Raw genomic sequence first — 24,140 nt, 5'->3', positions numbered from 1 at the left:
CTCTGGTCCCTGCCCCCGTCCCTTCCCTCCAATCAGCAGGGAGGGAAGGGATGCAGGCGGGGACTGGAGTTCTGCAGGAGGCGGGGAGAGCAGCAGACTGACACTATAGAGATAAACACAGCCAGCTCTGACAAGCTGTTTGTCAGCAGCATGACTGTGATTTATGAGGGGTTGCAGAGTGCAGGGGGACCTTAGGGGGGTTTGGGATAGCAACAGAGGCTGGGCTGTATAGGCAGATCCAGCCTCTCTATGCAGATAATATTCTTCAAACCCTCCTCGGGTTCTCTTTAAGCATTTGCCCTCTAAATTGGGACCTTTACAAGGCAGGGGTTGATTCTGCCACTCCGTAATGCTGGTTAAAAGGATAGTTCAGGTTCCAACTTGCCAACTTCTCCTGTTGCGCAGAAGGTAAAGGTGCTGGTTATGTTAGCACAAGGTTGCTGGTTTGATTCCCACAGGAGGAGGGAGTTGAAGTTAGATAGGGTGTTGAAGCGTTCCGACACATGTTCCCTTACTGTGTAACCAAGGAGTATAAATTAGTTAGGGTCTGAAGATAAATCTTCATCTGTCAAACTTTTATCATCTTACATTCCCGCCACTAGGAGACTGCTTTCAAGATGTCCTAATAGGAAATTCCGGCCCGTGTACCACACACTTCCTGCAAGCATCAGGGCTGCTCAGAATTTTCTTTTAACCTGAACCCACCACTTTACTCAAAACCTTCATCCTTGCACCCCCACACCTTTCATTTTCCCTCACCACTCGGACCCCTGCACCTCTACTCTTACATCCCTCCCACACCTCCATACTTACACCCACCAACCTTTCATCTCCCACTCCCATCCATAGGAGAGGTGAAGCGCATGCGAAACCTTGTCTATGTAAAGGCAAGGAGGTGATTCTAGAGGAGGGCAAAAAAGTTGTCATGTGGTTCCCGTGTTAGCCTTGATACACATGCAAAGGTTGTAGTCGGTGTGTTGTGTGGGGCTGTGCAATAAAGTGTGTGAAATAGAAAGGTTTCTTGAAATCCAGCAGCAACTGTGCACATGCAATAAAAAATTTTTTTTAAACGTTTGTACATGGAGAAAAAACTTTTGACAAGCTTGGTAGCCAAATCCTAGATGCCATACATGAAAATCTGATACCAATTCTTCCATTAACATGCGTAGGCTGGACAGTCAGATAGGGGCTGTACACCTTGTCCGTATAACACATGCTTTATTTATTTGAGTATGATCCAGGGTGTTGACAGCAGTGTCACTAGAGCAAGGATTTATAGCTTTGTACTGCAGGAAGGAGTACACAACTTGTTGGATTTCTGCTAAGATGTGAATTAACCCTTTAGCAGCCAATTTATTTAGAAGCTTGCAAGTGCTCCAGGTCAATTTATTTTAGCACATTTCTTATTTCTTATTTGTAACGTTTCCTTGCTTTTAATTAGTACTTCTGTAATGAGTATTTATGGCCACTTGTCACCAGAGGACAGCGTGCCACAATAATAGAGGACTTCTGCTTTTAGTTTCTATATTTTCTGGTATTAGAAAGAGATCAAAGCATTCCAAAAATTTACAGCATAAGTTCCTTCGAAAATTAATTTTGTTTACTTTGCATGCTGGTTTGAAAATGAATTTTTTTTTTAACTGGTTGTTATGGGGAACCAGGACACATACTATCTAAGCCCAGGATTAGTGGCAATAAACCATTCTCAGTCTCTCTTTCTCCAGGGCCGATGCTACCATAGAGGTAAAGGGGGAAATTTCCCCAAGGCCCCAGAACCTGTAGGGCCCCCCAAGGTGTCTCTTCCCCCAGCCGACTCCCGCCCCTCCCTGCCCCCCCCCCCCCCCGAACTTAACTGTTGCTCCGCGGGGCCTCTGCAGAGTCTTTGGCAGAGTGGCATCTCACCTGTGCTTCTCTCAGTCCGTGGCTCCACGTGCTCCTCGTCTTCATCCTCCACTGGCCGCATCTTCCGTGTGACCCCAGCATATTATTAATTAATATAATGCGCTGGATCACGGAGGAGAGGCGCACCTGTGAGACTATTATTCAATGGAGGAAAGAGGTGAAGATCGGCACAACAATTGTTTATTGCTTGTTACTTTTCATACCTGCTAATAAATACTGAAGATTGCAGTGCCGACCTTCACCTCTTTCCTCCATTGAATACGGTTATCAACTCACAGGTCAGAGCACGCAGTATCTCCTTATGTGAGCGTACCGCTCCTGTAACAACGCTGTAGCCATGCTGCTGTCACCTTCATGTACTGCAGTGCCAGCAGCTTTCTCTCTTCAATATTAGTTGCACCTGCGAGAATTGAGACAGGAGTGCATGGAGCCACGGACTGACAGAGGAGCACAGGTGAGATGCTACTCTGCCAAAGATGCTGCAGTGGTCCCCATGGAGCAGCAGTTAAGTTGGGGGGGGGGGGGGGGGTCAGCAGCCAGTTCAGGGGCCCTCAGAGAAAGTTTGGCTGCAACCATTGACCCATGATGCTGCTTTTTGGTGGTGGTGGGGGGTGTCTGTTGGAGGGCCCACAGGTTACCTGTTGTTACTAGAACTGCTAAAGAGTTGTACTAGGTTACTCAAATACCTACATGAATAGCAGACCTCATTTATCAAACTGCTATTTTATGCTCTATATGCAGTTTCTACATTTTTCAGCTGTTTGCCTCAACTGCAGTGAGTTAAAGATTACACAAATGGAAGAAAAACAAATGTACACCAAAAAGTTAACACCTTCCCGACCGCCTAATGCAGATAGGCGTCGGAAAGGTGGCAGCCCCAGGACTGCCTAACGGCAAAAGGCATCAAGACCGGTGGGCGGGGATTAGCAGGGAACAAGCACGCACATGCGCGATCGTTCCCTGCCGTGACGCCTGCTATCTGCGATCGCGGCTGACAGGCTGTGTAACGGCTGAAAACAGCATGCACATTTACATTTACATTAAACCCCGCACTTTGGATGGCCCATTTGGCTGCCTGTCAAGTGACAGACAGCCGATTGGGCCAATCAAAGTGTTCCCCTGCTTTCTTCCAATCAAATTTGTCACCTCTGGGAGTCCTCAGAAGGCTTTGGATGCATTTGTGTCCCTGAGTGCTTTCAAAGATCACCTCTGTACTGTGCATCGGAGGACACTAAAGATGTGTACACACATGCGACTATAGTCGTTTGAAATGACGATCGTTTAAAAAAAAGCAGCCAACGACCATTAAGTCTAACGACGGACGAACTAGATCGTTAAAAAATGAACGATCTAGCTTGGCGGATTTTTTCCAACGTCGATCGTTTGCAAAAGTAGTACATCGTTGGAAAACGGTCGTTCGTACTAGGCTTGACATGCACATTTCGCTATTTCTCCATTGAACTTTTCATTTTTATGCGCAAGCGCAATAGTTGCTTTACGTAATGTAACATTCGTTCTAACGATCAGATCGTTACACACCTTTAAAAGCTAACTTTACTTAGGTCGTTATTTCGTCAATTAAAAGTTTGTTCGTCGTTCACTACGAACGATCGTTGTCGTATGTGGGTACGTAGCTTAAAGGGACACTTAAAGAACAAGCGACACCCATGCTAACTTAGAAATAAAAAACACATATATAAGTAGATAAATACTACTTCTACTTACATAACAGATGTATTGTGCTATCCACGTAATGATTCCTGTGAATTTTACAAAGTAAAAGCAGAAAATCCTATTCTAGGCAGTGGCCATCTTGCCAAGCTAATGCTGACATCATATCCTCCCTGACTCTTGTTCCCCCCCCCCCCCGCACCCTTCCTCTTGCTCATTGTGTATTCATTAGCTGCCCTCCTTCCAGAGGTTTTTTTTTATTTACACATCCAATCACTGAGTCACCTCAGCCTTGCTTGTAAAACAAGTGATTAGCTAGGCAGGGAAATAAATGGAAGTGGAGGAATATATTATAGATAAAAGAACTCCCAGCATTCAGCTGTTTGGCACTAGGGCCAGTGCTCCTAAAGTATGTGAAAACTCCAAACCATAACAGCAGAAAAAGTTTTGCAAGTTTTAAATGCAGGATTAGCATCTTTATCACTTAATACACTAAGACAAGTTGCTGTTGAAATTTGATTTTTATGGTGACAATACCGCTTTAAGCCAGAAAAAAAGGGTTTTACTCACCTGGGGCTTCTACCAGCCCCCTGCAGCAGTCCTGTGCCCTCGCAGCCACTCGCTAATCCTCTGGTCCCCCGCTGCCAGCTAGTTTCGTTTTTGCCAACAGGCCCGACAGGACTGGCCACGTGTAGCTTTCTCCGTATTCCCGACTGTAATTAGCGCTATTGCGGGCCGCAACGCGTACAAAAATACGCGTTGTCGCATACCTATGCGTATCTTTGTACGTGTTGCGGCCCGCAATAGCTCTAATTACAGTCAGGAATGCGTAGAAAGCTACACGTGGCCAGTCCTGTCGGCAAAAATGAAACTAGCTGGCAGCGTGGGACCAGAGGATTAGTGAGTGGCTGCGAGGGCACAGGACTGCTGCAGGGAGCTGGTAGAAGCCCCAGGTGAGTAAAACTAATTTTTTTTTTCCTGGCTTAAGTTTCCCTTTAAAGAGACTCCGTAACAAAAATTGCATCCTGTTTTTTATCATCCTACAAGTTCCAAAAGCTATTCTAATGTGTTCTGGCTAACTGCAGCACTTGATACTATCACTGTCTCTGTAATAAATCAATGTATCTCTCTCTTGTCAGACTTGTCAGGCCTGTGTCTGGAAGGCTGCCAAGTTCTTCAGTGTTGTGGTTCTGCTATGAACTCCCCCTTCTAGGCCCCGTTCTGCACACTGCCTGTGTATTATTTAGATTAGAGCAGCTTCTCTCTTCTCTCTTATCTTTTACAAGCTGGATAAATCGTCCTCTGAGCTGGCTGGGCTTTCACATACTGAGGAATTACAAACAAGGGCAAAGCTGTTTGCAGGAAGAAAAGAACAGCCTGAAACTTCAGTGCATGAGAGATGCAGGGGGAAAGAAACACACAATGATCTCTTGAGATTCAAAAGGAATGCTGTATACAGCCTGCTTGTGTATGGATGTATTTTCTATGTGTGGACATGCTGTACATCAACCTACTTCCTGTTTTAGTGGCCATTTTGTTTGTTTACAAACAAACTTTTTAAAACTGTTTTTAACTACTTTTAATGCGACGAGGAGCGGCGAAATTGTGACAGAGGGTAATAGGAGATGTCCCCTAACGCACTGGTATGTTTACTTTTGAGCGATTTTAACAATACAGATTCTCTTTAAGAGAGGACCAGAAAGGCTCTGTGGGATTCAGAGGCTTCCCTCTCCATACAGAAGTATCTAATTTGTTTTACAGTACACTTCAGTTTTACTTGTTGAAGAGTGGTGACTGTATTTTGGGGGGTAGTTCCAGACAAGGGGAGAGGCCCGTGAGAAGTCCTGTATATGTGAATGTGAGGAGGCCATTCTAATGTTTGCAAAACATACTTTTTGTCTAATGAAGAGATGTGTAGAAGAGAGATGTTGTGAACAGCTTTGTAGGTAAGAGGTAGAAGTTTGAACTGGATGTGTCTGGATGAATGGCAGCCAGTGGAGGGCTTGGAGGAGGGGAGTAGCATGAATTCAAAAACTTACAGACCTCCCCCTAAAAAAATCATGCAAGTGGTAATTCACAGTATTGCTTATCATACCTGTATATTTGTTTACCTTACTATTCATATTTTTGACACAGTGTCACTTTAAAAATGGCAGGCAACACCAAATCATCTGTACAGATATCAGGCTTACATTTTCCCTATCTTGTGGTTGCAGCATTCTGTGAAAAACTCCTAAAAGAAGAGAAAACTCTGAAAAATGAGTTATTTAGCTTCCTTATAACTAGGCAGAGTAGTGAAAAGCAGAGTAAAAGCGGCCCCATGGCGTAATACTTCACGGCTGACAATGACTTCCCCAGCGCTGATTGTGCGAGTAGGAAATGCCCACTAATTAGTCCACCCAGGTCACCACAGAATTTGAGAAAATTGATACTGACAAATATATCGGTTTTAATTCCACGTTGGCAATCCGTTCTGTAGAAATGTACAGCCCCCGCTAATATTAATGTGTCATTATTACTTGCCGGATCTAATAATAAATATCTCTTAAGCATGACAAGTTAGTATAGATCAGCCAGAAGGGGCAAACGCACCCAGCCGCCTCAGAAGCAAAAGGTTTTGGGAATTAATTGAGGGAATTTCAAATCAGGTAGCAGGCAAAATAACTCAGTGCCACATTCAATCAATAGCCAGAGTAAATCAGCTACTTTTAATTCCCGAAAATGATCCATATAGATCAAGCGAGCAATTAAACAATTAGCATGCACTTTGAGATTAATTAATTTCCACATCAATCATGCAATTAAAACTTGGAATTCTAAAAAGGGGAGATTGGAGACGGCTGTGGGTAGAGGTCCCTGCTTATGTGCAATGAATGCTATAGCTGTGTCTGGCTATACTACTACTTCCAATAAGTCACTGTTTAAACTGCCTGGTGAGAGGAATGTGCACTGAAAAATATATTCCTGTTAGTATGCATTTGCTTCTGCTCAAGCTGTCAGAATGTGGAGAAACCTCTGCAAACTTTATAATGCCACAATAACTGTGTAATTGATGAAGTTGCAGATTTTCCATACAGTGACCAGTCAGATTGTGTGCTTTATTCCTATAGTGCAGGTATGAGAGTGAAAGCAGCTCACTCAACTTTTCTTTAAAGTGGTATAAATGGCAGAATTTCCTCTGTGTTCTAAAAGATAAAATCTACTACCACAAAAAATTGTAGCAGAGCAGCATTCAAACAGTTAAACACAGCACTTTGTTCTTCAGTGGAAAGCTCCATGCTTCAGTGGAAAGCTTCCTTATCTTTTGCTTACATTCCTTTCTCAGTTACATTTAGTAAACATTAGCAAGCAGCCATAGTTGAGCTGTACTGAGCTGTGAAGCAGAAAGAGCTGAGAAGTGATCAATAGATAGATTTTAATACAGTATATAAATACAGGAGCTATGCAATTGCAGCTTTCAAAGCAGATAAACTGTACTTTGGGAATCTGTAATTTGTAAACAGGCAATATTACTTGTGAACAAAAACAAATATGATAACTGTAGGGGTAATAAAAAGCAGGAAAACACATTTTTATTTAATGTTATGTCAGTTTTATCCCATTTTAAAGTATACCTGACCTGAGGGGCATCGCTACCTAAGGTAAGTACAGAGGTATTCTCATGCTGGGTCCACATACCTCTGTGTGTCATTTATTTATTTATTGTAGTTCTAAAGTGCCAACATATTCCTTTCCTTGATTCCTCCATCACTTTTACCACACCTCGAAAAATATTACTATTGGTTAAAGTTAAATTTTCAGACATGAAGAGGCAGGCTTACAGCAATCTTCCCTCCAACCTCCACCGCCCATTCGCTCCACTTAAGGTTGGTGAATGTAGCAGTAATAGGAGGGAACATTGCGGCAAGCCTTCCCCTTCCTGTCTGGATATTTGACTTTAGTTAAAAGTCAGATTTTTCAAGGAGTGATTACTATTTAGAAGACCATGCCTAGCACCATTCTGGAAGACTCCCGGTAGTTAACAATCTAATTTTCTTTCAACATACTTCAGGGATTGTTGCATAGCTTTTGGATGCTTCAAGTCCTGATGGACTTCTCCACTTTTGTCTGCTTAAGCTTTGTTGTATGGCTCAGAAGCTGCACATAGCCATTCAGAGGGAACTGGGTGGAGAAAACACGCTCACACTTATGTGTTCATGCAACTTGGCCAAGCATGCTCCCTTCATCATCCTGCACATCGAGCACTACACTATCTCAACCCTGGTCTGATAGTTTCTTCCATCATCCCACACTTCCAGGACCATAGTAACCCAACCCTGGACTATCCGCTCCCTTCATCATCCTGCACATCGAAGACTACACTATCCCAACCCTGGTCTGATCCCTCCATCATCCTGCAATTCAAGCACTACACTATTCCAACCCTTGTCTGATCCCTCCATCATCCTGCACATCGAGCACTACACTATCCCAACTCTGGTCTGATGACTCCATCATCCCACTCATCGAGCACTACACTATCCCAACCCTGGTCTAATAACTTCTTCCATCTTCCCACACTTCCAGGACCATACTAACCCAACCCTGGGCTGATCACTCCCTCCATCATCCTGCACATCAGGCACTACTCTATCTCAACCCTGTTCTCATTGCTCCCTCCATCCTGCACATCAAGGTTCTACCTGCTATGACAGTCAATCTTTTAGCATAAGCCATCACCACCTCTGATCCATGATAGGATATATCAGTTTAACGCATTTTTACAAAGCTTTTCAATTTCCCCACTACTACCACCACCCGATGTAAAGCCTTTCATTTCCTTCTTTCTTTATACCACTATATTCTTTCTTTTTCATTCCGTAGCTCCTTTTTGCTAGGCTGCACTGTATTGCCTGTCCTTTTACTTATAATACAAGTTCCGTTAGCAGCCATCCAAGCTAGCGGCTGTGTTTGGAAGATGTGCCAGCCGGTGTTTTCTGAGGCTAGCTGTCTGCTGAGATTACTGAGCACATTGTTTCTGTAGCATGTATGATTGAGACGCTGAGCACAGCATATATCATTTTAATGAAACCTTTTGAACCTCTCTCCTTTTATTTGGATGAAGCATTTCCATGGAATGTTTAGCAGCGGATGTTTCCCCCGACACTCTGCATCGCTGAGTTATGGCTCTGTCTCTCCAGCACAGCAGATTTTATCCACGTTACGACCGTGTCCCTATTGTCTCACACGCGCACGCAGAGAGTTTGTTCTGCTGCTTTTATGGCCACTTGTGGCTGGCGCCTCGGGCGCTCTGTGGCCCTGCCGTATGTTTCACTGGGCACCTTAGCATCCCATCTTGCATTACCAGCAGGGAACACATGCCCAGCACTGTGCTGATGTTTTAAATAGCAGCTTGATTTCCATCCTTTTGGTAGAAAATAATTTTACTTTGAACTGAAATCTGGACATAAGGAGGAAAGAGCAGTTTCCCATCCCAGTCAGTTATTTTCAAAGTCAACCTCAACCGAGTAAAACTATTTAAAGTAAACACATGATGTACCTGCAAATGAAAATTACATACTTACCTCACCATCAGTTCCTCTCACCATTTTCTTCTAACAAGGATTCCTTCCAATTCTGACAAGATTTTGTCAGAATTGAAATATATCAGTTGTTGTCAGTTATATTTCAATTGCTGCCAGTTATAACTAAAAGGACAACGGATGAGCAAGGTAATGTCTATGTTTCCCTATGGCTCAAGTGGGTGATATTACAGTTTAGCAGTGTGCTGACCAGGAACCTGTTATGGGGTCATGGCCTTTTTCAAAATGGAGGACAGGGAATTCCATCGATCACATTGGACAAACAGGACTTGGGGGAGGAGGAAAGTGATTGATTAGTAGACTCCATGAGAGGTAAGAATGACGTGTGTATGTTTATTTTGACTTTTAATTTTCAGTTCAGGTTTGCTTTAAGTTACAGCCTGTCCTGGTGAAAAAGAGGTGGATTCTCTCCACTGTGGACTTCTAATGTTTTCCTATTCACAGGGCCTTTTTTTTCATTTAGTTTCTTTACTTTTAATTGCCTGAAGAACAATTGCTTATGATCAGTTCTCCTAAAGCTACGTACACACTAAAGAAATGTAATTTGAAGCATCTGACAAAACACAGATGTCGCCGCATCGGACTGCATTTGTGTTAAAAAATGTACCTAAATGGCATTGATGAGCCACCAATATTGTGTGTTCTGCCTTAACCAGCTGGCGGATCAACTCAAAGGACAGTTGGGCAGAGTGTACAAGTCATTTAAGCGACATTGTTCCAGAGAATGTGCACATGGCGTCAGAAATGTCACTTTCTGTCTGTGCGCACAGTTTTTGAACAACATGATGGTTTGGTACATCGGTGTGCGTGGATTTCATTTAAACTACATTTCTATTTGCTGGGAAACGTTGGTTAAGTGACATCGCTTGTTTGTGTGTGCCAGGTTTTATCTACCATGTGGAAGGCTGATCTAACAGTGTAAGCTTTAGGATTGGCAGCTGAGTGATATCAGTCATGTACCTGGATACTGCTTTGCATCATTTCATATTTCATCAGATTTGCTGCTGCAGTGACTTTGTACAGGGCCCACATTGTAATATTTAATCTTTTAGAAAAAGGAGAGCAAGGCTCCTTTTTGGAGAAGGTCGCAATTGATATATCAGGACAACAATTTGTACTTTTCTAGGTGGCAGATAGATTTCTGACCGATTTGATCATCTTGATTGAATATGCCAGTCATCTATCGCTCCAACATATTCAGTCAATTTTATGCAGCTTATTGATGGTCTGATCGGCCATGTTGGATAATCTCTGCACAAAGGGGCAAGGTAAGACTAGTGGGGGATTGATGGCATTGCTTGTAGTCGATCAATGCTCAATATATTTAGGAATATATATATATTATATATATATAGGAATAGTGGTATTAGTAGAAAGGACTTATCTGGTACTGTACTTCCAAAACTGACTGTAAACTCCAACCAGTGGCGGCTTCAGACACTGTTTGGGGGGGGGGCACAAAGGGCCATGATGGCTGGCTGGTAGGGCCTATTTGGGTGTTCAAAATCGATGTTTCTATGGAGAGCTTTTGATATTTTTGCCTAATTTAGATGATTGGCTACTTGGCTAGTTTTCTGGCATGCTTTAATCTTTACTTGCTAGCAAGCTGCTCCTGTATGGAAGGATCACAGACAAATCATTCCAGCCCCCAGCCTGTGCCCCACAACTCTGCAAGCAAGAGGAGGGAGAAGAGGAAAGAGGGAAAGAAACTCTCTCTTTCTCTCGCAATCTCTAGTTTATTGGCTATTTTAACAGAAAAACAGTAAGCTTTCAGTTTATAGGCCTTATTCAGACTCTATTCCTGTTGACCGACAATGTTAGAACATACAATCAGATCCAGATACATTGATTAGAAGGGATCTTGCAAGGATTGTGAGGTATTTATGGCAAATAGATAAGACCCCTGGTTTACTTAATGCCTACATACGCTCAGGCCGACATGGAGAGTTTTTTTACAGACCCTATCCTTTTCACTGTAAGCTGCAGAAGCCTGTAAACATTATCTGTATGTTACTGAGTGGGGGGGATTAGTGCCCCAGCATGCCTCAGTGTAGAGCCACCAATGACTCCAACTGCTGATGTTTTCATCCTTGGCAACAAAAGGCCATGTTGTATGGATACCCAGTGGCGGGCTAGTGATTTTTTTTTCACAGAGGATGGAAAATCAGTATAGGTCATATAACAGAAAGACCACAAAGTGTGCGCTGTGTTGGCACTTTATAAATACAATAAATAAATTGCACATTTAGGTTTGTGTTTACAGCAAACTGTTGTCATTGTGATGAAACACATATTGCACCTAGGATGGGCTGAGGGCATGCAGGCATAGACAGACATTATGATAAAGGTCACAGATGCATTCAATAATGTGTTTTCTAGAACAATATTATGGTCATATTTTCATGTGAAACTGTAATGACATCGCTGTCTTTTCTCTATTTGCAGTGATAATGTGGATGCATACTGTCTGCACATCGCCGAGGATGACGGAGAGGTTGATACAGATTTCCCCCCACTGGACTCCAATGAACCTATACACAAGTTTGGGTTCAGCACTCTGGCTTTGGTGGAGAAGTATTCCTCTCCCAACCTGGCAGCTAAACAGTCTCTCTTTGTACGGATGTGAGTATTCACCTGCAGGGTTTCCTGAACTCATTTAACCTTGTAGGAAGACAGCTGATACTGAGGTGCATCATGGGAACACACTCATTGGGTTATTGATGAACATGATAGAAAGGATAAAGGACTTGTACTCAGATAAGCAAATAAAACCTAATGTCTAACTGGTTGCTAGGAACAATAGGTCTACTTTTGTTTAATGTTCAGATAGTGTTGCGCCTGCTTCAAGAGCTGCTAGTACTGTTCAGGGATCCCAATTCCTCGTGAATATAGCAAACAAAAATATGTAACAGACTGCGTTAAGAAAAATTCATTAAAAACTTTAATAATAGGTAAAAATTAGCAATAATAATAAAATCAACCTGAAGTAGATAAGGGAATAGTGCTCCCTATAATAGCCCAAATGTCAGTTTCACATGAACTACAAATGCGTAATGCACAAAGAACGTATTGCACGGAGATGGAGATAATTTGGCAATATGTTGATTGCAATATGTTGATTGCAAAGTAACTTCCTTATAGAAGATAAAGGTTCAAAGTGACTTGTGAATAAAAGTCCGAGGAACAGTGTCCAAAGGGCAATAAGGCTGTTTAGACTGTTATTGAAAGTCTATAGTGTTGTGAAAGTCTATTGAGATGTTGTATCCTGTTTGATGTTACATCAATATTGTATCCAACACTTATACTGTAGCAATATAGATGAACTGAATCTCACCAATCTTGGTCCATAGATGGGCAGCAAGGCTATCTTCCAGGGAGCCGCTCGATCTTACCGGCCCCGGCCGGCGGCGAGGTAAGAGAGACTGGACGGCTTGGCTGCGTCGGGCTGGTTAGCCCGGCTCCCCTAGAGGGCGGAGGTGATGCTAGAAGATGCAGTCCAACGGTGACCAGTTCCGTCCTTCCGTGCGGTGCAAACAGCCGCGAGACTCCGATGCAACTACTTCCCCTCTGTTTGTGTGACGTCACAGAAGCAGCCACTGCTGACGTTTCGGGAGGAACGCCTCCCTTTCTCAAAGCTAGGCTGCTGAGGGGAATTGGAGGCTCCCTTATGAAGCCTTGCCTGATTGGACAGTCCTTATTCAAAAGCATATCAATCTAAATCTTTATTTAACCCATACGGTGTCAGAGTGTTCAGGTTAAAGATCCACATAGTCTCTCGCCGAGACATTTCTAACAAATAGTCTCCACCTCTCCACGGTCTGTTTACCTGCTCAATTATACAGTATTTGGTTCCCTTAAAGGAACATCCATGTTCCTTCTTATAGTGCGCTGAAAGGGGATGTTTTTTTATTTTGTACAAATATCACAAAAGGAAATAAAAAACATCCCCTTTCAGCGCACTATAAGAAGGAACATGGATGTTCTTTTAAGGGAACCAAATACTGTATAATTGAGCAGGTAAACAGACTGTGGAGAGGTGGAGACTATTTGTTAGAAATGTCTCGGCGAGAGACTATGTGGATCTTTAACCTGAACACTCTGACACTGTATGGGTTAAATAAAGATTTAGATTTATATGCTTTTGAATAAGGACTGTCCAATCAGGCAAGGCTTCATAAGGGAGCCTCCAATTCCCCTCAGCAGCCTAGCTTTGAGAAAGGGAGGCGTTCCTCCCGAAACGTCAGCAGTGGCTGCTTCTGTGACGTCACACAAACAGAGGGGAAGTAGTTGCATCGGAGTCTCGCGGCTGTTTGCACCGCACGGAAGGACGGAACTGGTCACCGTTGGACTGCATCTTCTAGCATCACCTCCGCCCTCTAGGGGAGCCGGGCTAACCAGCCCGACGCAGCCAAGCCGTCCAGTCTCTCTTACCTCGCCGCCGGCCGGGGCCGGTAAGATCGAGCGGCTCCCTGGAAGATAGCCTTGCTGCCCATCTATGGACCAAGATTGGTGAGATTCAGTTCATCTATATTGCTACAGTATAAGTGTTGGATACAATATTGATGTAACATCAAACAGGATACAACATCTCAATAGACTTTCACAACACTATAGACTTTCAATAACAGTCTAAACAGCCTTATTGCCCTTTGGACACTGTTCCTCGGACTTTTATTCACAAGTCACTTTGAACCTTTATCTTCTATAAGGAAGTTACTTTGCAATCAACATATTGCAATCAACATATTGCCAAATTATCCCCATCTCCGTGCAATACGTTCTTTGTGCATTACGCATTTGTAGTTCATGTGAAACTGACATTTGGGCTATTATAGGGAGCACTATTCCCTTATCTACTTCAGGTTGATTTTATTATTATTGCTAATTTTTACCTATTATTAAAGTTTTTAATGAATTTTTATTAGCGCAGACTACTACTTTTGTTTACGTTTTTCATAGGTTTTTATCAATGGTTTCTTTCCGACGCAACTTCAGCCCCCCCCAACACCCATTCCGCCAAGCTTTACTTTTCACTTCCCCCATATCCTCTCCCTTTCCTCTATCATCTCCCCTACTCTCTATTATCTATGAACTTCATCTGAATCAGTAGCCGATACCCCCTTTCCCATGAGAATCTGACAGGCTCATTGTGGATGAAACAACATGAATTCAATACATGGCAATATCAACATTTTTGATTACTCTTCTATTTTTTATCTTCTCACTGTGCAATGCATAGCTTTATTTTTTCACCCTACTTCTATTTTTCAGTAAAGTTCCTCTTTAAGCATAAGGGGCTTTATAGGTTTCTGTATTTTGAAGGGTATTCATGTCAATTATTGTTAGGTGTGGAAGATGATACCAGCCACCAAGGTAGTTTTCACCCTTGTAGCAATGAGGTTAAGAGGTTAAATCTGATGGACATATGTCTTTTTTTGGTTCTTGTCGTTGCTGTACAACTTACTTACTCTCCCCTCAGACCTCTGCTGCTGGGTGGGTCACTTAGGAGCGGCCATGTTGCATCCAAAGTAGAAGTAACAATACATGCTGACTACATTTTTCAGACTCCCAGCATTGCAGTAAAAACCATTTATCAAAATAAGAGGGCTGTAGGACCCTATCTCTCCCAACAGGAAATAACATGCAGAGTTCTGCAGTCTGTATAGATGGGTGCAAAGCTAAGATACCTTCACAGGTGTGCCGACATCACTCATCTTCCGAAGCCAGCAAAACACAGGCTTCAAGAATTTAGACGTGGCAGAATTTTGTGGCCTTTGGGAACCTTGCTTGTCTTTCTCCCACCTCTCCTCTCCATAGAACAGCATATGACACTGGAACAAAGAACTGCCACTGGCTGCTGGCAGGGCGTGAGCCTAAATTGATCATGAATGATCATTTCGGCCGCCAAAACTCCAGTGTCTGTAGCGGGATTTAAGTGTTTGGCACACAATCCCATATACTTACATCGTCAGTGGAATGTTGTTGGCCAAAAGACAAAAGCCGCAGGAGACAGTGTTTACATGCTCAGTCAGGCAAACGCTATTTATGAATGCTAGTGTGAACTGTCCCATATATATTATATGGGCATTTCACACTTCGACATTTGCCTGGCAGCAAAAAAGTGAAAAAAAAAGAGCCTTATTGAATGTGAGGGAAGTATTTTTTCTCCAGCATTCTGAGGACTATGGTACATATTAGAAACTTAGCAGCTTGAAACCTTAAAAGCACAACTTCTGTCAGCCTAAAAAGTTTGTTGTGCTATCCCCATTACTTTCTGTCATTACCAAAATAAAAAGAAAGCAGTGGTCTATGTTGTTCGCCATTGATGACAAAGCCCTCATTTGTGGCCTATGGGAAACCAAGCCCCTGCTGAAATGCTGCACCCCTTTCATGTTCTGATTGGGAGCAGTAGTGAGCAGTAAAAGTGGCCATACATCAGGCGACTTGGCTGCAGATAGACCATCCGATTCGGGCTGAAATTGGTTGCATATATTGGTCGAACATGCTGCAAGATGTCGGTCCATCACGGTCCGCAGGGTGCACGGCGGTAATAGCAAGTGATATCGGGACAAGCGACAAATGCGATGAAACCCCCGGCGCTGTTCCCCTAATGTATAATTGTGTATGTAATGTGTGCATTTAAAGGATACCCGAAGTGACATATGACATGATGAGATAGACATGGGTATGTACAGTGCCAAGCACACAAATAACTATGCTGTGTTCCTTTTTTCTTTCTCTGCCTGAAAGAGTTAAATATCAGGTATGTAAGTGGCTGACTCAGTCCTGACTCAAAAAGGAAGTGCCTACAATGTGACCCTCACTGATAAGAAATACCCCTTTTTACCTCTTTCTTGCTGTCAGAAGCCATTTTCTGCTAGGAAACTCTTTTATAGTTGGAATTTCTTATCAGTGAGGGTCACACTGTAGTCACTTCCTGTCTGAGTCAGGACTGAGTCAGCCACTTACATACCTGATATTTAACTCTTTCAGGCAGAGAAAGAGAAAAAGGAACACAGCATAGTTATTTGTGTGCTTGGCACTGTACATACACATGTCTATCTCATCATGTCCTATGTCACTTCGGGTATCCTTTAAATGCACACATTACATACACAATTATACATTAGGGGAACAGCAGCCTGGTGACAGATTTGATTAGAGGGATATTTGACTCTTGGTTGATACTGCCCATCATCGCCAGATGCATGGGCACCTTAACAGAGCTTTTTATCATTACCCCCCTCCCATGCCTTGAAAGATTGCATGCGATCTCTGATGGCTGCTGTTTTTTAAATCTCTTTTTACCCCTCACAGATTTTCAATGTCAGTAAAGGGTATCCACTTAATTTTCCTATTTTATAAAACCATTTCAGAAATGTTTTTAAAATTTAGTCATGTGACCCAAAATCCATTTAGGAAACTGTCCAGGTGAGCAGGCACTCTGCAGTCAGCACAGAGTCAGTCATGTGACCCAGAATCCATTTAGAAAACTCTGTCTGACTAGTTACTAGTTAATACCCACAATGCGAGTGGATTTCTGCAGTCAGCACAAAGTTGATCACTTCAGCCCACCCACCTTTCCTTTCTGCTGCTTAGAAATCTTAACCCTTTGTGGTGAGCACTGCAGCTCAGCCGCCACATCTTCCTGCCAGTTGCCTCCCTGCTGAGTGTGAAATATATCCCTCCACCTCCCCGGTGTTATTATAAAATGATTCCTTATTGCAAACAGAGCAGGGTGAAATGAAGTTTATAACAACATTTTAGGAGGTTTAGGGAGGGTTAAAACAGTTTTTTTTAATGTTTACATTTTATAACATGTTGAGCAGGTAGAAATCAGACAGAAATTGATGAAACTGCAGATCTGTAAGTGCAATTCTGGCCACAAACAGTTAATCTCATAGCAGCTGCACAGATGAAGTGGGAAGCTTCAGGTAGTACCATGTTTACAGTGAAAGATTATCTTATGCCCCCTCCCAGTTCCTTACCTCATGTGGGGTTTCATGGGAAAAGAAGAGAGTTTGAATGGAATGCATTTTTTTTCTGTCTAACCAAGAAGCATGTGACATTGACACAGGAAGACAGTTTTGGAAACCCAACAAGCCAGAAAATAATACATGAATACTGTTAAAATGACTAATGTGCAATGCAAAAACCTTTGAACTATTCCATAGAATATGCAGTAAACAAGCCTGAACTAGATCTTTAAAATGAAGCACAAAAATAATAGTGGGGGCAGAGACACATACAGTAAGTACTTGGTAGTTCAACACACAGTACAATCAGAACATTCAGTAACACAAGTAAAAAAAACATTCAGTATATACTCGCATATAAGCCAACTCATGTATAAACCGAGATACCCATTTTTCCCTCAGAAACCAGGAAATAGTGATTATCTCGCATATAAGCCGCCTCCCCAATATAGTCCCCTCCACAGTAGCTAGATGTTCCCCAGTACAAGTCAGCCCAGGCCCCATAGCCAGATGTGCCACAAGGATGATAGTTTTGTCTCAAGAAGCTATTAGGTGGCGTCATAGATATGAGACACAGCGATTGCCACACAGGAAGAATCTCAGATCATTGCACCACTGACACGTTGGCTTGCACGCTCCACTCCACAAACCAGGGGACACAGGTAGTCTTGAACAGCACACTCTGCACACCATGATGCAGGGGATGTGGGGCATGGACACAGCAGGGCACAAGCTGGTAAGAGCAGGATCACTAGTGCACAAGCCTTACTCTCCTCAGCCAGTAACAAAACCTGCTCCACCATCTGGTTTGCTCCACTGACTCGCCTATAAGCTGAGGGGGTAAGTTTTCAGCACATTTTCTATGCTGAAAAATTAGGCTTATACGCAAGTATATACAGTACATAGTTTATGCGGGGGGTAAAACATCTGCAATACAGGTACATATTCATTTAATTAGAAACAGAAACACTAGGGGACGTCCCTGCCCTTGCGAGCTTACAATCTAGAGGGTAGTGGGGTGGAGACAGTGGATGAGAAGATGCAGCTGCTAGTGGATGAGGCTATGAGCCCTAACATGTGGCTATGACAAGTTATAAGTTTGTCTGTAGATTGTAAAGGGTGAGTTTGAAAGTTTCCAGGCTCGGAGTATGGTGGAATTGCAGTGGGAGAGAATTCCAAAGGAGACTCGTGTTGACAGGTGGCACTGCATCATAACGATGGAGGATGAAAAAGGGGTCCCATATATCCACTGTTTCTGGAGAGGTGAGTGAGTTCACCTCTCCTCTGTGTACTCTGCATGTGCCCATTTCTCCCCCGCTACAATGTCTCTTCAGCCCGCATCTCAAAACTTACGACAGGGCATGTGCCCACATAGAGCTCTGAGTGCCCCCTCTGGCACAGTACTATAGGTTCACCATCACTGCTCTAGAGACTCACCTTGTACAGTGACTTACAAGCCAGATTCCACCACAGTAAACTCAGCAGCCATTATTTACAGGTTCAGGAGATTTGGGGGTCGTCTGGACCAGATAGCGGTTGACAGTTTGGGAACCTTGATAAAATTGTTTAGTATGTTATTCAACACACACAGCATGGAGTGACTAAAAACAGCAGTGACAGCCTGAGATTTGAGGCAGTCACTAGCTTTGTGCAAAATGTTCTCGAATTCTGCTTCATGTATTTGAGAGCCATTAGGATAATTTCGGGCTGTAAATGGTAACATGCATGTTTATTTAGAGTGGCTGCGGCCTCTTTGGTTACCAGTATTTAGTTAACAGCCAGTTTAGCCAATTTACTGATGACAGGAATGGTTTGATCAACGGGCCATGAAAGCCCACCCAGGACCACAGCCTATGAGACAGAGACGAAACTGTTATTTTAATGGGAAACTTTATCCCGAGATAACATTTGCCTTCCATATATTAAAAACATTGTACGGTGACACACATTCTTCTGAATGAAGCTATAATGACTGAAAAATTAAGTATTATTATGCAGTTATTAATATTAAATGGTGATTCTCTTTTTGTTGGGCATTTATGCATAACAAGGCCTGGTGTGTGTTGAGACAGCTGGACAGATGCTGAAGAAAGTCAGACAAGAAGTTGTACAAAACTTTGGAAAACTAAATGCTTATTTCTGGTCTCAGCATGATAGGGTCTGGGTATTGTTTGTAAGAGGTTGTGGAAGACCACTCTTTGTTCTTACATAAGCCTCTTCATTGGAACTTGAATACCAGGCAGATATTAAACTTTGAACAGAGTGGGCAGAGGTTAAAGTTGTGTCAGCTGTAGACTTGCCATTCACTGTTTCCCCACCGGGTAAGTTTTACACCCACTTCATACCCAGGTGGCTGCTAGAACTCTACTTTGAGCTGAACATCCTGGCTTGTGTTCACTTCAACATGGAGACACACTGTGCAGGCATCTGCTAACTAAACTTTATTATTCAGCCGTGCAAGCTCTAGATTCCAAGAACTAATCAGTATATACAGTATCTCAACAAAAGACACAATTGAATCCCGAAGCCCCAGGGTGTGTACAGCTCTTAAAACGCTATAAGGAATGATGAGGAATAACTTTAAAAAATACATTTTATTGAATGCAAATAACGCGTTTTTACGGGTTCTAACCGCTTCTTCAGGTCAGTAGAATAGTTTCTGTTTCAGCAAACACCTTGGACTTGGACTGGTGCTCCAAGTCCAAAGTGTTTTGCTGGAACAGACACTATTCAAGAAGCTGGTAGGACCCAGGAAAAGCGTTGTCATTTGTGTTCAATAAAATTATTTTTTATTTCATTCTACACCTGAGGTAAGTACGGTACATTAATTCATTGTTTATTCACCACTTCTTATATCTTTCTAATGGTGCCCATACACGATACAATAAAAACTTTAGATTTTTCCCGTTTATTCGATCTAAATGATTGAATCGAATGAAAGTAAAAAAAAAAAAAATTGAGAAAATTCTGATTGGGCATGCTGGAAAAATCGTTATATTCGATCTAACGGAATAATCAAACTAAACTATCTATTTGAACAAAAATGAAAAATTTAACCATGTATGGGCACCTCAAGAGCTGTACACACCCTGGGATGCCTCCTCCCACCCACTGCATAAAACATCCCCCAAGGAGAGGGTTTACCTTGTGATATTTTATGGAGATCGATCGCAAAGAGAAGGACAAATACCATATCCGTACTGAGACAGAATTCTCCACATGCCATTATTGTTGTTGCCTTTAGCAACTCAACTTTATAAGTAGAGTTGTACTTGCTTTTCGTAAAATTACGTTAAACTACTATGCTATATTGGCACTCCTGTTTTTGTCTGCTTGTTTTCTTTCTCTACCTGTTCTGGAGTTCATTATTTGAGGAATCCCTCACCGGATACATCTGAATCCAGGAGAAACTTTATGAATGGCAGATATAATACCAATAATTGAAACGTATTTGCTCAATTCTTCAATGGAGAGGTGTGGAGGAGGTTTGACAATTGTTTCACCCTGCAATCTGGGCTTTCTCAAGACTGTTGACACCAATAGCTTGCCACTAACTAGTGATAAGTTACTGGCTAACGAGCCACCTGTGTGTGGGCATGTTTGAGAATTTACAGGAGATACCGGGGTCACTGGTCTTGAGAAAGCTCAGACTGCAGGACAAAATGATTACCACCTCTCCATTAAAGCACTGTGCTGATAAGTATTAATTATTGTTATTACATCTGCCTTTCATGAAGTTGCCTTATAATGATGTATTAAAGTATAATAGTGTCCTGGCTTGTATTGGCCGTGTATTTCTGTGGACTATCCACAGGTCATTGATATTACTTCGTTAGTGCTTTACAGAGTATAATACAGACAATTTGAAAAACAAAATGTACATGGGTCATACCTAATACAGTAAGATCAACCAACAATACAGGTACATAAATACATCCATTGCAGTATATACTCGCTTATCACTTTATTAGGAATGCTGCATCAATACTGTAAAGGGCTCTCTTCTCCCCAAAATAGGCTTTCCTATTGATGGTGTGAATGCCACAAGATGTTAGAAACATTTCTTTAGAGCTTTTCACACTGAAAATCCCCAAACACTAATGATCTCCAAACAGCAATGAAATTGTTTGATAAAAAAAAGTCACTTAGCAATATTGCTAATATATATGCAATTTCATTGCAATTTTGCTTTTACAACCAATTGCAACCTCTATAGAAATGATACATGCCGAATTTTTATGAATTTAAGAAAAACAAATGACTCTAGTGTGAAACCGGTCATAGGATTACAGCGCTTGCTGTGTGAAACAGTCCATGCTTGACACAGTTTCAGTTACACGTTATCGCTAGAAAAAAAATGTCATTCTACTGCATCCCAAACCTCCACTTGCCGGGTGTGTTTGCATAAGGCAGGTTGAGTTCATTAGTGCTGCTGAGGCCAAACTCTGACCTTGCCATCTGTGTGATTAAGCAAAAGTTGAGATTCATCAGACCAGGTGATGCTTTTCCAGTGTTCATCTATTCATAATTGGTGGGCTTGTGCCTACTACAGCATCCTGTTCCTTGCTCACAGGATGGGTTACATTGATGTGGCCCAATGGGTTGTCCATCCTGAAAGTATCTTCTGCTCACCACTGCTGTTAAGAGAGGTTAATGTAGCCTTTCTGTCAGCCTGAACAAGTTTGCCACTATCTTTCAAGAAGGTATTTCAATTTCTGAATCTGCCACTTGCTGGGTTTTCCATCTTTCTCAATATTCTCATAATATAAACTCTAGAGACTCAATCTCAGTAGATCAACAGTTACAGAAATACCAACCCAACTGGTACCAAACAAAAATGCCATAGTCAAAATCACAGACATCAAATTTGATCTATTTCTGGTTTTGATATGAACAGTAGCTGAAGCTCCTGACCTGTATCAGCATAACTGAATGCATAGCAGTGCTACCAAATGACTAGCTGATTACACTGCTTGAATAAGAAGATGTACAAGTGTTCCTAATAAAGAGCTTCTTAAATGTTTATAAGGAAGAGGAGGCACCCAACAATGATGCAATAATTAATTACAGCTTATAAAGGCTATCCAATCTGCAAAAATTGAAAAAAACATTTTTATAAAGCACCATTAGACAACATGTTTCGCACAATTCCTCAGGTCAGTGTTAAGTACCTCAAAAAGATCATCTGGACATTATGTGCACCTTATTTAGGTTCCCGTTCCCTTTCACTTTTTGTGTGACTGTCTCATAGGACATGAATGTGAGCCCAGGGTGCCACTGGAACAGGAAGTGAGAGATCGCAAAAAAGCTGACAGAAATCCTATGCTAACAGATAGTATGTTCAGAACACGCATTGTATTTGGGATCTTATAGAAAACCAACATAATGACTGAATTTCATGAAGTGAGATGTTATGAATGTCTGTGTCAAGCTACGTAATTTTTTTTTTTTTTTTTTGGTGCCGTTAGATCTGAGTTTTACTAAATGAAACAAGAATTTAGGAAAGAAACACACTGTCAGCACAGCCTCTAATACTCTGGCCTGTGATTCCATAGCATAAAATGGTTGGTTTGGCCATGTTCTCTGGAGCAAGCACCGCATGCCTTCATTTCCTTCAGAGACCTAGCAGAGCCGCAAGTGTTTGCAATCATATTGCCCACACAAGCCGCTGCCAACGCAAACAGAGCGCTGGCTGAAACTTGCTCTGAATACCCAGCAGCCCTTGGCTGGAAGCGGACTGCCAGGCATCAGCAGCGGCTATCCGCAAGGGCAATCAATAACTGTTTGAATCTAGGCAGGGGGAGGGGGCAGCTAGTTCACACCCTGAGTACCTGTGCCCAACTGGGATGGCAGGACACAGAATAAAGCCATTAGCTGTCTCTTTTATGCCAAGAGCTGAAATACATCTGTGTCTCATTTGTGCTCCAGCCGAGCGAACAGGCATAACCAAGGCTGGCAACTTTCATGCATTTTCATATTGATCCAGCTCTCCTGTCACTTAGTTTGTTGATGTTTTGAAGGTGATGCAGCAGCTTTTCTTATAGATGGTTTACGGTTCCCAGTTTACGTATAAATTTGCCAGCATAGTGGTAAATACCTGCGGTTATATTCTTGCACGCCTGCTAATCCCACGGGCGCATGTTGCCAACACTCCAGGATGCATTCCATTCAATTATAGCCACAGGCCATACTTAGGGAAACTTGCATGGGGGCCAAAATACTCTCTATTTAAAAAAAAAAAATCTTCCATTTATTATTGTACATAACATATACTGTACTCAGTAGGTAGGAGCTGAAATTGCTAAACTAACTGAAATAAAACAGTTGAATTTAGAGATGCATTGCTTTGGCTTGCTTTATTCAGAAGTTACTAATGCAGGAAGTGAGGTTAGGTAGGAGATGAAAGGACACTCATCAGGAGTTTTGAGGATCAATGTTTCATGCTTTTATGAACATATTTTCTAAATAGTAGTAGGGTATTGGATGTTAGGATAACCACCCTTAAAAGGAATCCAAGGTGTGAGACCTATGGAAGCTGCCATATTTATTTAATTGTAAACAGTACCAGTTGCCTGGCAGTGCTGCTGATCTTTCTGGGTTTAAATCACATACCTGAAACAAGCATGTAGCTAATCTTGTGAGATTTGTCATAGACATCTGACCTACATGCTTGTTCGGGGTCTATGGCTCAAAGTATTAGAGACAGAGGATCAGCAGGACAGCCAGGCAATGTGCATTATTTAAAAGGAAACAAACATGCCAGCCTCCATATCCCTCAAACCTCGGTTTCTCATTAAACCTGTAGAATTTAATTTTTATGACTTGTGTCCCAACAAGTGCACAGTACAGCCATCGATCTGGAAGAGGCCTTTGTCTGTCCTCTGAACCTCTCCATATGCTTCATAGTGAGTCATAGATAGTCTGCCTTACCTGGCTTTTAGCTGTTACTGAAATATGTGTGATTACTTTAAAACGTTGTGTCTGCATGCCAGCATCCCCACAAATCTAT

The 24,140-nt window shown here is 42.3% G+C and overlaps 1 protein-coding gene across 1 annotated transcript in view; it reads left to right on the top strand.

Moving 5' to 3' along the window:
• Positions 1–24,140, top strand: part of MAPKAP1 (MAPK associated protein 1) — a 245,109-nt gene that overhangs the window by 120,868 nt on the left and 100,101 nt on the right. The window contains exon 6 of the mRNA XM_068247952.1: positions 11,601–11,777. Within this exon, the coding sequence (XP_068104053.1) occupies positions 11,601–11,777 (177 nt within the window). The remainder of the gene's footprint in view (positions 1–11,600; positions 11,778–24,140) is intronic.

This window comes from Hyperolius riggenbachi, chromosome 8, assembly GCF_040937935.1.
Source record: "Hyperolius riggenbachi isolate aHypRig1 chromosome 8, aHypRig1.pri, whole genome shotgun sequence".
NCBI lineage: Eukaryota > Metazoa > Chordata > Amphibia > Anura > Hyperoliidae > Hyperolius > Hyperolius riggenbachi.
Note: the sequence above shows the minus strand (reverse complement) of the source record. Positions and strands in the feature narration are given on the sequence as shown.